Source organism: Aotus nancymaae, unplaced genomic scaffold (assembly GCF_030222135.1).
Source record: "Aotus nancymaae isolate 86718 unplaced genomic scaffold, 86718_ANA_hifiasm-v0.15.2.pri h1tg000016l, whole genome shotgun sequence".
Taxonomy (NCBI): domain Eukaryota; kingdom Metazoa; phylum Chordata; class Mammalia; order Primates; family Aotidae; genus Aotus; species Aotus nancymaae.
In genome coordinates this window covers 31,180,134-31,199,846 of record NW_026988428.1, presented here as the reverse complement: position 1 = coordinate 31,199,846, position 19,713 = coordinate 31,180,134, and the positions used below count along the sequence as shown (strand labels likewise).

General features: G+C 39.0%; 1 protein-coding gene across 1 annotated transcript; it reads left to right on the top strand.

The window, feature by feature from the left end:
• Positions 1-1,445: 1,445 nt before the first annotated feature.
• Positions 1,446-18,002, top strand: CCT2 (chaperonin containing TCP1 subunit 2). The gene is made up of 16 exons (XM_012441278.3): positions 1,446-1,548; positions 2,241-2,315; positions 2,997-3,062; positions 3,760-3,871; positions 4,190-4,266; positions 4,396-4,508; positions 5,766-5,968; positions 8,275-8,375; positions 8,595-8,722; positions 9,098-9,201; positions 12,263-12,382; positions 12,726-12,854; positions 13,051-13,154; positions 13,408-13,507; positions 15,397-15,538; positions 17,733-18,002. Exons 1-16 carry the CDS (start codon positions 1,546-1,548, stop codon positions 17,761-17,763), a joined length of 1,608 nt encoding a protein of 535 aa, XP_012296701.1. The 5' UTR covers positions 1,446-1,545; the 3' UTR covers positions 17,764-18,002.
• Positions 18,003-19,713: the final 1,711 nt, after the last annotated feature.

The following is a 19,713-nucleotide window of genomic DNA, read 5'->3' as shown; positions in this document are numbered from 1 at the left end:
ATGTAAAAACTGTTCTTAGGTCTCAGGCCATAGAAAAACAGTTGGCAGGCTGGGTTTGACTCCTCATAGCTTGCCAACCCCTGGTGGAAATCAATCCACCTAGAGGAAATCTGAAGGGTAGGAACAACTAAAAATTGAAAATTCCTGAAAATGTTAGCAATGTCAAAAATCTAGGAGACCCCAGCTACTCAGGAGACTGAGGCAGGAAGATTGCTTGAGCCCAGGAGTTCCAGGCCAGCCTGGGCAACATGGGAGACCCCATCTCTTAAAAAAACAAAACAGCCGGGCGCGGTGGCTCACGCCTATAATCCCAGCACTTTGGGAGGCTGAGACGGGTGGATCACAAGGTCAAGAGATCGAGACCATCCTGGCCAACATGGTGAAACCCCGTCTCTACTAAAAATACAAAAATTAGCTGTGCATGGTGGTGCACGCCTGTAGTCCCAGCTACTCGGGAGGCTGAGGCAGGAGAATTGCTTGAACCCAGGAGACAGAGGTTGCGGTGGGCCGAGATCGTGCCATTGCACTCCAGCCTGGGTAACAAGAGCAAAACTCCGTCTCAGAAAAAAAAAAAAAAAAAAACAGGAAAAGAAAAATCCAGGAGCTTGTTAAGTGATCAGTTAATCAAAGGGAGAAAAGTGGGTATCACCAGATGACAGAAAACAAATTTTTCTAGAGAACTAATTTTGCTTTAGACATCCGTCAACTTAGAGAAAGTAGAAAACTGTCTCTAATAAACTGAAATATTTGGGACTGATCTCGATCTCTGCCAAACCATGTGAGAATGTTTTGGCAGAGATCGAGATCAGTCCCAAATATTTCAGTTTATTATAAACAAAGACTAGTAAGTCGTCTCTGCTATTGGAGGGAAAAAAATAGACTAAAATGCAAAAATTCCTGAAAATGAGGAAATAAGGCAAAGATAAAATACTACAAATGTCTCTTGTCAGTTCACAAGACCTTATCCTGAGCAGTTAACGTCCAATTATAAATAACGTTTGAAAATTTAATAAGAGAAGAGGAAGTCTTCTTCTGTAATACTCAGTAAATGATGTTTAAAATTAAAATAGCAATAATATTAACTGGTAATATGGTAAATATCCCCCCCGAAAAAACCGAAAAAGTTGAAAGCAATGGTATATAACATTTTAAACTGTGTACATATGTGACTTTAATACAAATGTTTCAAGATTAAGTTTAAGAAAATAAAAATTAAAAGTACGAGCAAGAACTCCATTGCTATGACAACCCGCGCAGCGACCACCTCTTTGTTTTTGGGTTGTTCTTCTCTCAACCCGCCCCTTCCTCCTCCTCCTCGAGCGGTGGCCACGCCCCCTCCAGTGCGAAAGGCTGCGTTTCCGGCCCGTGGGTCTCGAATCAAAATGAGACACCTGCTGGCGGCAACGGCTGGTCGGCGGGGCGCGCAGGTCGAGGCTCCGCCCTCGACAGTAGGGCGTGTGGCGTCACTTCCGACTTCCTCCTGTCCGTCGGCCCCCGAGCACGAGCTGTGAAGGGATCCATTTGTGTGCGGAATCCCTCGGAACCATGGTGAGCCTGGCCCCCAGCCTCTTGCCCTGCTCCTGCCCCGCCGTGCCCTTGCCACCCCATTGCTCCCTCTGTCCTGCTAGCGTCGTAGGCTCCATTCCTCTCTCCCGGGCCCGCCGCACATGGTGCGGGCCTTGGGGCGTGCGGCCTGTGCCAGGCCAACCGGTGGAGCCCACCACGAGGGGGAGGGGTGGGCCACAAGACCAGCGTCTCCTTCTGCCCAGACCGGGTTCCCATAGTCCCTGGAACCCAGGCCCGCGCCTCACCCCAAGCGAAGAAATTTCTAGTGCGGGTCCCTCCCCGCCCTCCCTCTAGGGGCGGAGCCACCCGAGGGTGGAAGATGGAGGCCGCCGTGTTCACTCGCCCGCCGGGCGGCTGTACCCTTGACGGCCTGCAACCCCTCCGTGCCTCGGATCTTTGTTTCAGATCGTCTTTAGTCTCGCTATACGTAACTGTCAATCTCGCTGGTGTATAGTTAATACTCCTGGGGCCCTTGTAAATCTGAAAAGCCATGTCGCTTTCCTTCAAGTCCTTCCCTGCACTTAAATGCCTTCTCCGATGATGGAAGCTTCATTTGTTTGAAAACATTATTGTAAATGAATTTTCGGATAGATTCCATTTGTAAGACTAGTGGAAGGCACCTCAGTATAGAGTATTGGTACTTAAACAGAACGCCTCTTGGTTTTCCTTTTTAGGCGTCCCTTTCCCTTACACCTGTTAACATCTTCAAGGCAGGAGCTGATGAAGAGAGAGCAGAGACAGCTCGTCTGGTAAGCCTTGTTCTAACCATTGTTTTAAAGATAAAACTGGAGGCCAGGCGCAGTGGCTCACTCCTGTAATCCCTGTACTTTGGGAGGCCGAGGTGGGCGGATGAACTGAGGTCAGGAGTTCGAGACCAGCCTGGCCAACATGGCGAAACCCCGTTTCTTCTAAAAATATAAAATTAGCCGGGCACGGTGGCTCACGCCTGTAATCCCAACACTTTGGGAGCCCAAGGTGGGCGGAGTTCGAGACCAGCCCTTGGTGAAACCCCATCCCTACTAAAAATACAAAAATTAACTGGGAGTGGTGGAGTGCACCTGTAGTCCCAGCTACTCAGGAGGCTGAGGCAGGAGAATCACTTGAACCGGGAGGTAGAGGTTGCAGTGAGCCAAGATCACACCACTGCACTCCAGCCTGGGTGACGGAGTGAGACACAGTCTTTAAAAAAAAAAAAATACAAAAATAGTCGGCATGGTGATGGGCTTCTGTAATCCCAGATACTCGGGAGGCTGAGGCAGGAGAATCTCTTGGACCTAGGAGGCTCAGGTTGCAGTGAGCTGGGATCTTGCCATTGCACTCCAACCTGGGCGACAGAGCAAGACTCTGCCTCAAAACTAAAATAAATATAAAACTACTTTTCTCTAAGACTGTAAAGGTGATTCTGATAATCTCCTTGGTTTTTACTCTAGTCTTCTTTTATTGGTGCCATCGCTATTGGAGACTTGGTAAAGAGCACCTTGGGACCCAAAGGCATGGTAAGAAAAATAGCAAAGTTTTATGTTTTAATACTGTTTTAGAGCCTTTAGTGGAAATATGTTAATAACAAACATTTTTAAATGCTTTTTAATCTTTAAAATGTTTAATTATAAAAGACAAATGTATTATCCTTAGAAAAATCAAACTCACTAGTATCGCCATCCCCAATCCCATGCCCCTCCCCAATGACAAGTACTGTTATTTGCATGTACAACTTCTAATACTCTGTTTGCTTTTATAGAAGTATATGTACTTTATTACGTATTTTCTTAGATATTCTCATGTAACGATACTGTTTTATAAAACATAGATACTATTTACAAATACTTTTTTGTAGCTTGCTCTTTTAAATTGTTTTCAGGGTAAGTAGATAATACAGTCTCCTCTTTAACAAATAGTATGTTGCACCTTAATTATTTTATAATTTAATTATGGCGTATTGATAGTTTCTTTTCATTGTTTTTGCAGTTACAGTGCTGAAACAAAAACTAGTGTCTCCCTGTGCTTCTAGTGTTTCTAGGGTAGATACCACGGTTTCGTTACATGGTGTATGTATTGAAAACATTTGATGGATGGATACCACAAAATGGCCATCCAGAGTGTTTATACACTAGCATTATATGAGAATACTGATTGATGCATGCATTCTTCAAGATGTACTTATGTCTTAACTTGAACCAATTATGTTTCCTTTAGGATAAAATTCTTCTAAGCAGTGGACGAGATGCCTCTCTTATGGTAACCAATGATGGTGCCACTATTCTAAAAAACATTGGTGTTGACAATCCAGCAGCTAAAGTTTTAGTTGGTGAGTCTGAATATACTTTTTCACCAACCTAATAATACTGTTTATTAACATTTTGAAATAACTTTTTAAATAAGCTGTGTTGACCAGCTGTACTGTCAATCAATTGATGTCCACTACTTTTTAATTATCATCATTAAAATACAGGCTTCAGGAGTGCCATATATTGGTGGTAAAACTGTTGCATTTTAGACCTCAGAGTTCTAAAGAATTTATTGGATGAGGAAGCTTGATAAATTATGTTTAGATTGGAAGTGAATATTTTTGAAGAATTTAGTGCTAAGAAGCAATTTTGAGTTAATAACTAATTTCTTTTTCTAGATATGTCAAGGGTTCAAGATGATGAAGTTGGTGATGGCACTACCTCTGTTACCGTTTTAGCAGCAGAATTGTTAAGGGTAAGAGCAGCTGAACAACTCTCTTTTCCTGCTGTGTTTTTGAATATCAGATAATCAAGTCCTTATTTCATCTTTACTATTGAGTGCTTAATAAATTTTCATTTGTGACTTTTATAACTTTATTAATAGGAAGCAGAATCTTTAATTGCAAAAAAGATTCATCCACAGACCATCATAGCGGGTTGGAGAGAAGCCACAAAGGCTGCAAGAGAGGCTCTGTTGAGTTCTGCAGTCGATCATGGGTTGGTATACCAGAGTACTACTGTTTTAAACATTTAGTGTTCTTTCATAATATGCTTAATGCAAGAAATCTAGAGGATACTGAAAAGCATACACAAAGATCATCTTGCTGCCTCACCCCACTCCAACAGTCAGACCTAGATCAGCCTCCAGAGATGACCACTGAAGTTTGGGTTTTTAGTCTTTTTGTATCTATAATCAAAATATGCAAATAAAGCAAACAGTATAGTACTGTGTAGAGGATTTATTAGCCTCTTTTTAACGTAATTAAATGTTAAGCACATTTTTGGATGTCAGTTTTCTATGCAGTATTTTAATAGTTACCCATTTGAGTATGTGGCTAGAATGGCTACATTTACTTAACCTGTCTCTAGCGGAGGATTTGTGTATTCAACGATTTTTAGCTTTATGATAACAATGTTATTATAAAGAACATAGCCCACAAGTTTCTAAAGTGTAATTGTTGTGTCCAAAGGTAGGTGTGTGTGTTTTAAGGCAGGGTTCCCCACCCCCAAACATGGGCTGCACAGCAGGTGGAAAAATTGTCTTCCATGGAACCAGTCTCTGGTGCCAAAAAGACTGGGGACCACTGTTTTAAGGCAGTTTCACATACATTATGAAATAAGCCTCTGGAAAAAAAAAGTATTGATTTACCCATCCACAGTTGTATAATAATATTTGTTTTCCACATTTATTTATTTATTTATTTATTTTGAGATGGAGTCTTGCTCTTAGAGTTGCCCAGGATAGAGTGCAGTGGCATGATCTCGGCTCACCGCAACCTCTGCCTCCTAGGTTCATGCGATTCTCTTGCCTCAGCCACTCAAGTAGCTGGGACTTTAGGCATGCGCCCAGCTGATTTTGTATTTTTAGTATAGATTGGGTTTCACCGTATTGGTCAGGCTGGTCTTGAACTGACCTCAGGTGATCCACCCTTCTCGGCCTCCCAAAGTACTGGGATTGCAGATATGAGCCACTGCGCCCTGCTGTTTCTAATTCTTGCCAACATTAGATTTTTGTTTGCTTATGTGCCTCATCCCCTGCCCCCTCAACCCCCTTTTTTTTTGGCATGTTGCCAGTTTGGTGGGGAAAAAAATATCGTTTAATTTGTGTTTCCTGATTACTGCTGAGGTTTACTTCTTTTCATATAGCTTACAAACTTGACCAGTTAGGGTAAAATTATCTATTGACGTGAATATCTAGATAAATTTTGAAAAGTAAAGTAGGGTTAATATGTATATTTGGTTGGTTTTATTTAGTTCCGATGAAGTTAAATTCCGTCAAGATTTAATGAATATTGCGGGCACGACGTTATCCTCAAAACTTCTTACTCATCACAAAGACCACTTTACTAAATTAGCTGTAGAAGCGGTTCTCAGACTGAAAGGCTCTGGCAACCTGGAGGCAATTCATATTATCAAGAAGCTAGGAGGAAGTTTGGCAGATTCCTATTTAGATGAAGGTATGTATGAATGTCAGATACAAGAAGCTTTGATTAGATGCTGAGGGCTGAATGCTGAGTTTTGGGACCAGTGGCAGTTTATAAAGCCATTGAACTTGTCTTTAAGGATGTATCATATGTGCAACCATTTCTGTCATTTTATTGACAGTGTAGTCTTCTTCCCACACTATTCCAGCATTGTAGGTAATCTCTACAGTTATCTACGATGAAGTTATTTGCACTCTGATAAAGAGGAAATACAGTTTTCTTTTACTAGAAATCATCTATTCTCAAATAGTATTTTCCAGTATTATATGTATTTTCCAGGAAGGGTCTGGGTCAGTCAAATCAGTGAGGATGTACAGTTGACTCAAACAACATGGATTTGAACTGTATAGGTTCACTCAACACAGATTTTTTTTCAATAAATATAGTTCTTTGTGGTTTGCACATGTGCAACCAAACATGCATGGAACATGCAGTATTTGCAGGATTTGAAACCCATGTATATAGAGGGTCAACTTTTCAAATTTACTGGTTCCAGGGTCAGCCTGGGACTTGAGAATGTGTGGATTTTGGTGTATGTGGCCATCCTGTAACCAGTCTTCCTTGTTTGTATACCGGGGGATGACTAATTTTTTTAAAAAAGAATTTTAAAAAATTCTTTAACAAATAATTATATATGTTGATAGGGCAAGTTTTGAAGAGTGATAAATGAGTCTTAAGTACTATTTTCTTAGTACATTTTGTTCATAGAGTATAGTTTTCCAAATCATCTTCACATTGTATTTATTTCACAAAATGGCCTGTCAAAGAGTATAAGCATTCTCAGAGAAGAAGGAAAAAAGAATTAGATAGTGCTTTACAACTTCTGCTTTTACTAGTGATTTGGAGTCCTGGTTTTGCTCTATGTCATATGTCTTGATTTATTTTAAGAGAGTGTCATAATTCTGAAAATACTCCTGGTTAAGTTTATATATAAGAAGTGTGTAGCATTTCTTTTTTTTATTTTTGAGACGGAATCTGGCTCTGTCGCCTCTGCATCAGTGTGATCTCGGCTCACTGCAACCTCTGCCTCCTGAGTTCACTCCTGCCTCGGCCTCTCGAGTAGCTGGGATTACAGGCATGTGCCACCATGCTTAACTAACTTTTTGTATTTTTAGTAGAGGCAGGGTTTTGCCATGTGGGTCAGACTCGTCTCAAACTCCTGATCTAAGGTGATCCACCTGCCTCGGCCTCTCCAAGTGCTGGGATTACAGGCATGAGCCACCATGCCCAGCTGCTGTGTAGTGTTTCTAATAGGGACTGGTGTAGGGAAAAAGCATTAAAACAAGAATAGTAGCACAAGCAGCACCATTCTTGAACATCTGCTGTGTACTAGGAATTATAGTAGGAGCTTGAGTCATTTAGTCATCATGATGATCGGGTGAGTGAGGATCAGGTGTACCTCAATACAGTAGAAAACCCAAGATAATGGTGGCTTTATAAAAGAAAAGTTTCTAACATAACCAGAAAAGGCCTGGAAAGATAAGTGGTACTGGGTGGTTCATATGACTGTTTGGTTCCAAAGCAAGAGGACTAGGCTGCTAACTAGCACCTCTGCCACTGGTTACATTCCTGTTTTATAAATTAGTATCTGTGGTTGGATAATTTGTCCAAGGTTATATAGCCAGCAGCAGGGGCATGATTGGGGTCAAGTTTATCTGACTCCATTGTCCATGGTTTTTCCATTTTTACCACCAGCCTCAATACTTGAATATCTGATCCTTCAGTTTCTCTCTTGTGATGATTTTAAGCTAATAAAAGTGGACTTAACCTATTGTCTTTATATTGCAACCCAAACAGATGTGTGTGTAGTATATATCTGAAACAAAAGTTACAAAATGCTGTTTAATTTTACTGTCTGTGCTGTGCTCTCATATTTTCTGTTTTATACATTATTTTTTGATTTTGTAGTAACTCCTCCAGTGGGATGCTTTATACCAGGAATGTCCAAGGGAGAGAATACAATCATGGGTTCTTAGTTTCTGTTTCTGATTGGGCCAGTAAAGCTCCTTCATCATCCCTCCTTTCTGCTTGTCACTAGAGAGAGAAACTAAAATCCATGGCTTTCAAGCTGCTAAAAACCTAAAACAAAGCCAAACAGCAACAACAAAATAAGGCGGGTTGGACAAGCTTGCTTTTATACCATCTAAGAGCTTGGTAAATTGGACTTTAATGGCTTTAGCGTTTTTGAAATAGTAATAAGATAAAGCAGAGAGCTTTATAAGATTTACTAAGGCTGCTTTGAAGTATTAAATGTGATACCGTTCTTATATTTATTATAGGCTTTCTGTTGGATAAAAAAATTGGAGTAAATCAGCCAAAGCGAATTGAAAATGCTAAAATTCTTATTGCAAATACTGGTATGGATACAGACAAAATAAAGGTATGTAACTCTAATTCTGAAAAATTCAAATTGCTGGCTTTTATAAACTGAAGAATCAGTCACGCTAAAAAGCTTGAAATATGTATGAATCTGTTGTATATATACACATATATTACTTTTTGATATGTATGTTAGTAAAAATGTTGAAATATGCTATGGGACTCTTTTTAAAAAAGAGTAATGAAACTGATGCTTTTTTTATGTGTTTCCTTATCTTAGATATTTGGTTCCCGGGTAAGAGTTGATTCTACAGCAAAGGTGGCAGAAATAGAACATGCGGAAAAGGAAAAAATGAAGGAGAAAGTTGAACGTATTCTTAAGCATGGAATAAATTGCTTCATTAACAGGTCTGTGTTTGCTTGCAAGAAAGGATTTTTTTTTTATGAAAATGTAACGAATAGTTTATTTACATTGAATTAGTGATTTGTTACTTAGGAACTGCTATACATAACTTCACTTAAATTAGGGATTTTCATAATCAGTAAATTGTGATTTATACACATGGCCAGAATTACGGGATCAATGAATACAGTAACTTTAATAAAGAATACCTGTTTTCAGTGTCAGCATGGATGTGTTAGTATTATAATTGATAAGTTCCAATTATACAGGTAAGAAATACAGTCTTGTTCTAATGTAAAAATATTTACATATTTTTTAGTCTAACGTAGTTTATCTTGTAACAGTTTTGAGCATAATGTTTTTATGTATTTTATTTACAGGCAGTTAATTTATAATTATCCTGAACAGCTCTTCGGTGCTGCTGGTGTCATGGCTATTGAGCATGCAGATTTTGCAGGTGTGGAACGCCTAGCTCTTGTCACAGGTATGGAAAAAAGGTATTTTCTAATGAACACAGTAGTTACTCTTGGGTTTATTATTTGTTACTATATACAATTTGCTGAGAAAACAAATGAGTCTCTAAGGAGTTAGAATTTCAACAGTTATTCTGAAATCTAATTCATACTCTTCAATACCTTTAATTTAGATACATTATATTTACTATACCAAATTATATGCCACATTTGCCATTGGTACATATTTTTTTCATTGTGTCATTGTTTTAAAGGTAGATTTTTGGCTGGGTGCAGTGGCTTATGCCTGTAATCCCAGCACTTCGGGAGGCTAAGGCAGGCAGATCACTTGGGCTCAGGAGTTTGAAACCAACCTGGGCAACATGGTGAAACCGGTCCCTACCAAAAAAAAAAAAACTAGCTAGATGTGGTGGCGAGCACTGTGAGTGCAGCCGCTTGGGAGGCTGAAGCATGAGAATTGCTTGAGCCAGGGAGGTGGAGGTTGCAGTGAGCTGAGATTTTGCCATTGTGCTCCAGCCTTGGCGACAGTGAGACCCTGTCTCAAAAAAAAAAAAATTTTTTTTTTTCTCACAAACCTGTAAAGACCACTGTTAAAATCTGAACAAACTAGAGCTTTAAAAAGAAAAGTTTCCTTACCTTTATCTAGTTTGTTCATTTATTTTTATTGCCAAGTAGTTGAGTGCTTTGTGTCCTGTGTAGTAGTAGTACAGTTAAAATAATAGCCTTTATTGAACACTTACTGTGTGCTGGAGAGTGGGTCAAGTACTGAAACATTGCTTTTGTTAATTTTTAAAAATTTTCTGAAAGCAATAAATTTTAGAATAAGTGAAAACAGTCAACATTGTATAATGAAAATTAATATACCTCAATACCCTTTAATAGAAGTGTGAGTGATATAATCCCAGTTGTGTCAAATAGAAATTGTGTTTATAAATCAGATATATCTGTTTACATCAAAATGACATAATGATGCAGGCTGATTGCAGTGGCTCATGCTTGTAATCCCAGTGCTTTGGGAGGCCGAGGCAGGAAGATCACTTGAAGCCAGGAATTTAAGACCAGCCTGGGTAACATAGTAAGACTGTCTCTACGAAATATTAGCCAGGCGTAGTGGCATATACCTGTAGTCCTAGCTACTTGGGAGGTTGAGGCAGGAGGATCTCTTTAGCCCAGGAGTTCAAGGCTGCAGTGAGCTACGATCCCATCACTACACTCCATCCTAAGTGACAGAGCAAGACCCTGTCTCTTAAAAAAAGAAAAGTGTAACTTGTTGCTCTTTATTCTGGTAATGGTTTAAAAAAATTTGTTTTATTAAATTTTTTAGATTGAGGGGGTATAAGTATAGTTTTGTTAATTCTAAGTAGCCCTAGAAAACTAAGTTTAACAAATTTTTCCAGATTTTAGGTCCTTGAAAATGAATGAATAGCTTGGAAAGTTGGTTTGGGAATGGGAATTAAGGAGACCTGGAGACCTGTGTTATGAGCTGTGAAGTCAGTAAGACTGTCATACTGTTTGGAATAACCATGAATATTAGAAGAAATTAACGTGTGCTAACATTTGAAGAGTGGACTTGGTCTCATCTCAGAATGATCTCTTAAGACATTTTTTAAAAATAATTTGAGAAGCATAGTCTTCCTCTGACCAAGAGACATTTTCCTTTAATTACTTGAAGTGGATTTGCCTCCTTTAAAGTTCTTTAGGAGCCGTTGCATACTTGACGCTTTAAGGTGACACATAAAATTTAAGATGCCCATGTTTATGTAATTTTTTAGTGCCACAAAATGAAGATGTAAGAAATAAAGGATAATAATATATTAATGGGATAAACATATCACAAGGACTTGACATATGAAATTGCTATATGTTCCCAGAAGAATGTTTATTAAGTACACCAACTATGTCTATGAAGTTGACCACATGGTGGCTCCCATCCTTAAAAGCTTAGTAGTTGTCAAGTTGTATGATGACATTGGTTCTTGCAAGTGTCGTTAAATAAGTGTCTTGTGTTGAGCATGGTGGCATGTGCCTGTAGTCTCATCTGTTCAGGAGGCTGAGGCAGAAAAATTGCTTGAGCCCAGAAGGTTGGGACTGTAGTGTGCTATGATGGTGTCTAGTGAATAGTCATTGCACTCCAGTCTAGGCAACATAGCAAGACACTGTCTCTTTAAAAAGAAAGAAAAAAAGTCCTAAGACCAGAGTCTTTATGAATTTATTGTAAAATAAATAATAGAGCATTGGCAGATTTATCAGTAAGGAATAGGAAAAGAAGAGTTGATTGATAATATATGGAATCCACATTATGAAATGAATAGTCAGCTAGAGAAAAGGATTTTGACATGGAGACCTAACTTTTGCTTAGTTAGGAAGTAGGGAATGAAATGGCTGACCTGTTCAGTTTACAGCATGGGAGATGGAGGGAAAATAGGAATAGAAATGAGACATAAGGACTGTAATTAATTTGTTCATATTGAATTTGCTCTGGGAAATTCTTAGTATGCTTTTTTTTTTTTTAAGGCCTTATGATGTTTCAGTTGTGGTAATTAGATCAGGTGCTTATTATTTTAAGCAGTTCATGAAGTGTATAGTGGTTGATATAGGACAAGTATTTTCATGTCTTATGCTGGGAATTATATCATAAGGGCTTAGTCTTAGGATTGGATTCAGAAGAGAATCTGAATTTAAACTCAAAGTAACTGCTTTAAGACTCAGTTTAACCTTTGGGAGGCAGTAGTATTGTATAGTATGTGCTTATAGATCTGAAGCCAGATTGGTTCGGTTTGAACCCCAACTTTTCATATTCATCCTAGTTAGGTAACTTTGGATAGGAAAGTAAACCTCTTGGCCTCATTTTTATCATGTGTAAAATGAGATAATGAACCTATCTAAGAATTGTTGTAAAGATTAAATAATTAGTCCATATGAAGTACTTAAAAAGACTGCCTGGCATATAATAAGCAATCAATTTTTAAAATGTTAAGATACACATTATCTATCATTATCCATTACTGCTTATTAGAAAACAGGAATTTTAAGCCTGCTGTGCATTGAACTAGTAAATGTTTATGTTTATAGGTGGTGAAATTGCCTCTACCTTTGATCACCCAGAACTGGTAAAGCTTGGAAGTTGCAAACTTATTGAGGAAGTCATGATTGGAGAAGACAAACTCATTCACTTTTCTGGGGTTGCCCTTGGTGAGTGATTATGTAGATCCTGGTTAAGGTTTTTAAATTCTTGCTAGGTTCTGTTGAAGTAAAGGTTATTGTAGTTACCAGAATAGCACATATTACAAGTCTTAACTCTAGAAACATGATATATGTTTTGTTTCAGTCTCTTGAGGTCAACCTCATCTTTACTGTGTCTTTGTGAACAGTGCATGTTCAACATAGGTTTTTTCCTTGATAACTTAGAACCATTATGAACCTTGATTGTTAGAGAATGTATAATCAGGAAGATCCAATAATATAACCGACACTTGCATAAATAATAGAAAGCAAACTTTTTATCCCTAAGTGTCCCTGTGACTTTTAATTTTAGGTGAGGCTTGTACCATTGTTTTGCGTGGTGCCACTCAACAAATTTTAGATGAAGCTGAAAGATCTTTGCATGATGCTCTTTGTGTTCTTGCACAAACTGTAAAGGACTCTAGAACAGTTTATGGAGGAGGTAAGCATTTGAAAAATATTGAACATATTTTTATTTCTTAAAGTACAACTTAAGTCATAAGTGGTTTTAATGGTTCTTATAGAAACTATATTGCCTTTGCACTATATTTAAAATGCTTGGCATATCTTAAGGAAAGTCAGTAATTCAGTATCTTGGAGACAGCATTACAATATTTTATTGGAATTTTAATCTGTAGGCTGTTCGGAGATGTTGATGGCTCATGCTGTGACACAGCTTGCCAATAGAACACCAGGCAAAGAAGCTGTTGCAATGGAGTCTTATGCTAAAGCACTGAGAATGGTAAGTTAATAAAAATAAGAGATCTGGACTTAAATTTTGTGGTTATTGATAGTTTTAAAATGAATAGAAAATGATCTGGTTAATACTACTTTTAAATTTGATTCTGGAGTTTCTCCTCTTCATGAGCAGTAATTAAAAGGAAACAGATTTTTCATTGTTTCTAAATGTGTAATTTTAAAAAGCCATGCTTTTAGGAGTAAATCAGTAGTTCTTATAGTAGGGTGAGTAGTTACTTGTTTTCTTCATTTCATAGTTGCCAACCATCATAGCTGACAATGCAGGCTATGACAGTGCAGACCTAGTGGCACAGCTCAGAGCTGCTCACAGTGAAGGCAATACCACTGCTGGACTGGGTAAGCAATCAAAGGGAACTTTGCGGCCGTTGCTAAAAATAACTCTTCTCACTAAGCTTTTTTTCTTTTGGAACATAAAGAGTTATCATGATAACCATGTAAAGGACTCTTCCTGGCCTTTGTCCTTGTAACCATTACATGTGCTGGGAAAATGTGTGACTTTATATCCTTGACACTTCCCAAACTTTGTTATTCCATAAGAGATATAAAACTGGTTAGAAGATTTGTAACTATTTGGTGTATAATGACTAGGATTTAAATATAAATAGTACTTACATTTTGAAAAATAACATAAACTGCTATGTTGCTTATACAATCAGTGTTAACTCCTAATTTCACAGTAAACTTATTGTGAGATAGTCTTCTTGAGCACAGATCACAGTTCTCCAGTCCATAGATAAAAGTGGCCAATGAGGCAGCTTTAATTCTATTGAAAAATTTTCTGACAAGCTGTGCAGGACATTATAGAGTAGTCTTAAGGTAGATAATCCTGTCAATTTGAACAAGAGGGAGCACCAGTTCATCTGTGAGAAGATGAAGCAGATTCTCACAAGAAGAGAAGTTGGGTAGATTACTTCTAAATTATCCCCCATTTGTTTTTTGTTAATTGACATTGTTTTCTATTAATATGGGTGAGCAATAGTTAACATCATTATTGTTGTTGTTATTACTGAGACAGTGGTCTTGCTCTGTTCCCCAGTCTGGAGTGCAGTGGCACAATTAGAATTCACTAGAACCTTGAACTCTTGTCTCAAGCAGTTCTCCTTCCTCAGCCTCCCAACTAATTAGGGCTAAAGACATGTGCCACAATACCTAGCTAAATTATTTTTATTTTCTTAGAGATGTGGGAGTCTCACTGTGTTGTGCAGGCTAGCCTCAAGCAGTCCTCCTGCCTGAGCCTCCCAAAGTTCTAGGATTGTAGGTGTGAGTCACTGAGCCTGGCCCCTTTTAATTTTGTTTGTTTGTTTGTTTGTTTGTTTGTTTGAGATGGAGTTTTGCTCTTGTTGCACAGGCTGGAGTGCAGTGGCATGATATTGGCTCACTGCCACCTCTGCCTCCTGTGTTCAAATGATTCTTCTGCCTCAGCCTCTCAAGTAGCTTGGATTACAGGCGCCCATCACCATACCTGGCCAATTTTTTGTGTTTTTTTTTTTTTTTTTTTTGAGACGGAGTTTCGCTCTTGTTACCCAGGCTGGAGTGCAATGGCGTGATCTCGGCTCACCGCAACCTCCGACTCCTGGGTTCAGGCAATTCTCCTGCCTCAGCCTCCTTAGTAGAGCCAGAGTTTCACCACATTTGCTAGGCTGGTCTTGAACTCCTGACCTCAGGAGATCCACCTGCCTCAGCCTACCAAAGTGATGGGATTACAGGCCTGAGTCGCTGTGCCCAGCCCCTTTTAACTTTTTTTAAAGACTTTCTTTGAGCTCATTTGTAGGCTTATCCACCTACTGAGTAAGAAATTGGGTATCTTAATTTTATTAATAGGATTAATTTTTATTATAAATCATTAGAGATGATTCAATACTTTAGTTGTTAAAACTACGTTTTTTTTTTGTTTGAGACGGAGTTTTGCTCTTGTTGCCCAGGCTGGAATGCAATGGTGTGATCTTGGCTCACTGCAACCTCTGTTTCCTAGGTTCAAGCGATTCTCCTTCCTCAGCCTCCGGAGTAGCTGGGATTACAGGCATCCGCCACCACACCTGGCATTTTTTTTTTTTTTTTTTTTTTTGTATTTTTAGTAGAGATGAGGTTTCACCATGTTGGTCATGCTGGTCTTGAACTCGTGACCTCATATGATCTACCCGCCTCAGTCTCCCAAAGTGCTGGGAGGTGTGAGCCATTGCGCCCAGCCGTAAAAGTACTTTTTAGTAATGTGTTTTTCTTTGCAGATATGAGGGAAGGCACCATTGGAGATATGGCTCTCCTAGGTATAACAGAAAGTTTTCAAGTAAAGCGTCAGGTTCTTCTAAGTGCTGCTGAAGCAGCAGAGGTGATTCTGCGTGTGGACAACATCATCAAAGCGGCACCCAGGTACTGTAACACTTTTCTCAGAAAAAATTATTAACAGCAAAACAAAAAATAGGGAGCTGTGTTTATTTTATAATTAGAGTTAATGAAAAGCAGAGACAGTTTTGCTTGGATAAAAGTATTATGTAAGTTGGCTGGGCGTGGTGGCTCATGCCTGTAATCCCAGCAGTTTGGGAGGCCGGGGCGGGTGGATTATGAGGTCAGGATTTTGAAACCAGCCTGGCCAACATAGTGAAACCCAATCTCTACTAAAAATACAAAAATCAGCCAGGTGTGGTGGTGTGCGCCTATAGTCCCAGCTACTTGGGAGGCTTAGGCAAGAGAATCTCTTGAATCCAGGAGGCGGAGGTTGCAGTGAGCCGAGATCACTCCATTGCACTTTAGCCTGGGTGACAGAGTGAGATTCCATCTCAAAAAATAAAAATAAATAAAAAGTATTGTATAAGTTCCTTAAAATATCACAACTCTTAACACTTAGGCCAGAAAAACTTGAGGGCTGGGCAGCTGATAGAATGCTGTGATGCTTTCTAATTGTCTTTAAAAAGAATGATAGCAAAAGGAAATTGAGTTCTGTAACTAAAGTGTTCTGATTAGGGGCAATGTCATATAGCCACACCTACTTCTAGAAATCTTCACAATAAGTCAGTATGCTCACCTACAATTGAAATACACTTTAAAAATGTATAATACTTTATTTGGTCTGATAGAGGTTGGGTATCTTTTATTAGCAAATTACTGCAATTTCTGAGTGATTTGCAGTAAAGAAAACTTAATTTTGTTTAACCCAGCCTTCCAAACTTACTAGACCAGGGGCTTCTTTTTCATATTCCTTATTAACCTTATTCCAGAGGACTTGCTTTTCAGATCAGTGCCCTGTGACAGCTGTTTCATAACTTTTTTGACAATGGTTAACATCCTAGTTCCCCCATAAGCTACTAAGGTTGAGAAGTTTATCTCTTTATATGATCCCGGTATAATGCTGTATTCTTTGATCTGTTCTTCAGCTTCTTTTAACTGTTGTGTGTGCCTCTAAAAGCAGTGTTTCAAGCTTTAGATCATTGAACAAGCATTAAGTAAAAAACATTTACTGGTACCATTATCATCCCATCTTTCCAAAAGATTGTTCTATGCCCAGAAGCCCTAAGAGCCTTGGCAGTTTACAACCTCTAATTTAAAATAATTGTTTTTGCTTAATTTAGTAAAATTCCCTAAAACATGCTTTAGTCAAAAACATGAATTAACCTTTTCTGGAGAATTCATTTCTGTTAGGTAGTTGTTTGGATGAGAAGTTGAGAGCTGCCAAATACCTGCAGGCCTTCACATTCCACGTGTTTTCTAATGTCTTAAAAACAACATAGTAATTGAATAATGTTAATCATGAGGTAGAAACATCCTTCTTATAGAGAATCGGGGTGTCTTAGTCCATTTTCTGTTGCTTTATAACAATATCGGAACCTAGGTAGTTTATAAGTGACAGGTTTTTTTTTTTTTGGAGACAGTCCTACTCTGTCACCCAGGATAGAGTGCAGTGGTGCGATTGTCTATTTCTGCTGACTGCAACCTCTGCCTCCCGGGTTGAAGCGATTCTTCTGCCTCAGCCTCCTAAGTAGCTGGAACGACAGGCACATGCCACCATGCTCAGCTAATTTTTTGTATTTTTAGTAGAGATAGGGTTTCACCATGTTAGCCAGGATAGTCTCGATCTCTTGACCTCGTAATTCACCCACCTTGGCCTCCCAAAGTGCTAGGATTACAGGCGTGAGCCACCATGCCCGGCCAAAATTTCTTACAGAGGCTGTGAAGCTCAAGGTTGAAAGGGGCTGCATGTGGTGAGGTGCTTCTTGTTGGTGGGGGTATCTGCAGAGTCCCAAGGCAGAGCAGTCCTGATGTGCAGGGCATCACACCGAGAGGGGGTGAGTGGCTAGCTCAGGTCTGTCTTCCTCCTCTTGTAAAGCCAGCAGTCCCATTCCTATGTAACCCACTAGTCCATGACATGACCTGGTCACTTAAAGACCCAACCTCCAGTATTGCCGCATTGGGGAGTAAGTCTCTATGTGAGTTTTATAGGGGACAAACATTCAATCCATTGCAGAATTATAATCGTTTTAATACAGGATTCTAGTTGTATTTATTATAATACTTTGGATAAAATCATTTTTTTCATTTTTCACTACTGACTTTTTTCTTACTCTCATAGGAAACGTGTCCCTGATCACCATCCGTGTTAAGCATTCCCATGTGCTGTTGATCTCTGGACCAGTTTCTAGCAAAGTTGTGTTTGAAAGATAGCCTCTTAAGACAGTGCAATCTGTTTATCGGTGCCCATGATATCCTTAAGTTTGGACATTTAGCTGACCTTCTCTTTTAACATGGGTCTAATTTATTGCCACGTAATTTTCCATACAAATCAGTTGATTTAAAAGTTCATTTCTCATACTGTGCATTAAAATAAAAATTTGAACAATTACTTGGTTCTTATGTCTTACTGATTTGTGTGTATTCTACTTAATGGAAATTAATGATTATTTTCAGTATAGCATTTTCCAGCTTAATTAATGTTTGACTATCTACATTTTTGAAATAATTACCTTGATTAAGCCCAAGTTAAATGTGATTAACACAACATATATTAATCTTTTGGTTTTGTTTAAGAACACTCAATCATGGCCCGGCGCAGTGGGTCACGCCTGTAATCCCAGCATATTGGGAGGCTGAGGTAGGTGGGTCACTTGAGGTCAGGAATTTGAGACCTGCCTGAGCAATATGGAGAAACCCTGTCTCTACTAACAATACAAAAATTAGCTGGGCATGGTGGTGGGTGCCTGGAACCACAGTTACTTGGGAGACTGAGACAGGAGAATTGCTTGAGTCTCAGGGGCAGACGTTGCAGTGAGCCAAGATCGCACCACTGCATTCCAACCTGGGTGACAGTGAAGTTCCGTCTCAAAAAAAAAAGTATCAAGTTTTACTACCCATTTAATTTGGTGTAGTGAAAATGGTATAAACTGGTACTCATTTAATTTTGTGTAGTCTAAGTACTTTCTCTTGCATTGGAAAAAATTGTGATGCTTTCTGTTACGTATTTATTTTTATTTTATTTTTTAAATTTTTTTGAGATGGAGTATCACTCTGTTACCCAGGCTGGAGTGCAGTGGCGTGATCTTGGCTCACTGCAACATCCACCTCCTGTTTTCAAATGATTCTCTTGCCTTAGCCTTTCAAGTGGCTGGGATTACATGGTAGGTAGCCTGCCACCATGCCTGGCTAATTTTTGTATTTTTAGTAGAGATAGGGTTTTGCCATGTTGGCCTGGCTGGTCTCTGCGTTACGTGATGTTTTTAAGCTTGGAAATGTCATGTTTTAAATGTTGTTGCAAGATGATGTGCTCTAAGCACCTTTTTTTTTTTTTTCCAAGACAAGATCCTCACTGTCACCCATGCTAGAGTGCAGTGGTATGATCACAGCTCACTACAGCCTCTACCTCCTGAGCTCAAGCAATTCTTCCACCTCAGCCTCCCAAGTAGCTGGGACTACAGGTGCATGGCACCATGCCTGGCTGATTTTTTTTTTTTTTAATTGTAGAGACAGGTTTTGCCTTGCTGCCCAGGCTGGTTCTCAGCACCTCTTTCCAATGCTTTGTGAGGTAATAATTCTCTGAAGAAGATTATGGTTAGACTTAAGTATTGTTATTGATTGGGCTTTTTTTTAAGGATTTTTTTTTGGGGTAAGTAGGTAAGAGATGAGAACGGGTGTAGGGTATGGACTGAGTTTGCTGGTTTAAAGGCAACTCTAGTTTTGGAGAGGCTGTTAATGCCTCAGTATGTAGCAGAATACACAAGAAGTGAGAGCCCAACAGTAGGTGGAGTTTTTATTGGACGTCTGCGCTAACATCTTGGAGGGACATTCACATAAAAGAGCAAAGGATTTTCAAAGAAATATTGATAGACCAAATTTTTTTTTGTTGGGAGAAGGGAGAACTTGAGACATCTAAAAATTTGTTTCAATATTTTAATACTACTTTGTAGATATGATTAAAACTAGAAAATGTATTATCAGAGAATTACACTGAACAGCAGTACCACCTGCTGTGTAATTTTTTAAGTGCTTTCTCACACATTAGTTGTAAGCCTCACAACTGAGGTAGCTTGGAGCAGGAGTGCATATGACAGAAACCACAA

Coding starts and splice junctions, on each gene's coding strand:
- CCT2 (XM_012441278.3), top strand. Junction 12,383..12,725: donor CTTTTCTGGGGTTGCCCTTG/GTGAGTGATTAT, acceptor TTTTAATTTTAG/GTGAGGCTTGTACCATTGTT. Junction 13,508..15,396: donor CAATACCACTGCTGGACTGG/GTAAGCAATCAA, acceptor TTTTCTTTGCAG/ATATGAGGGAAGGCACCATT.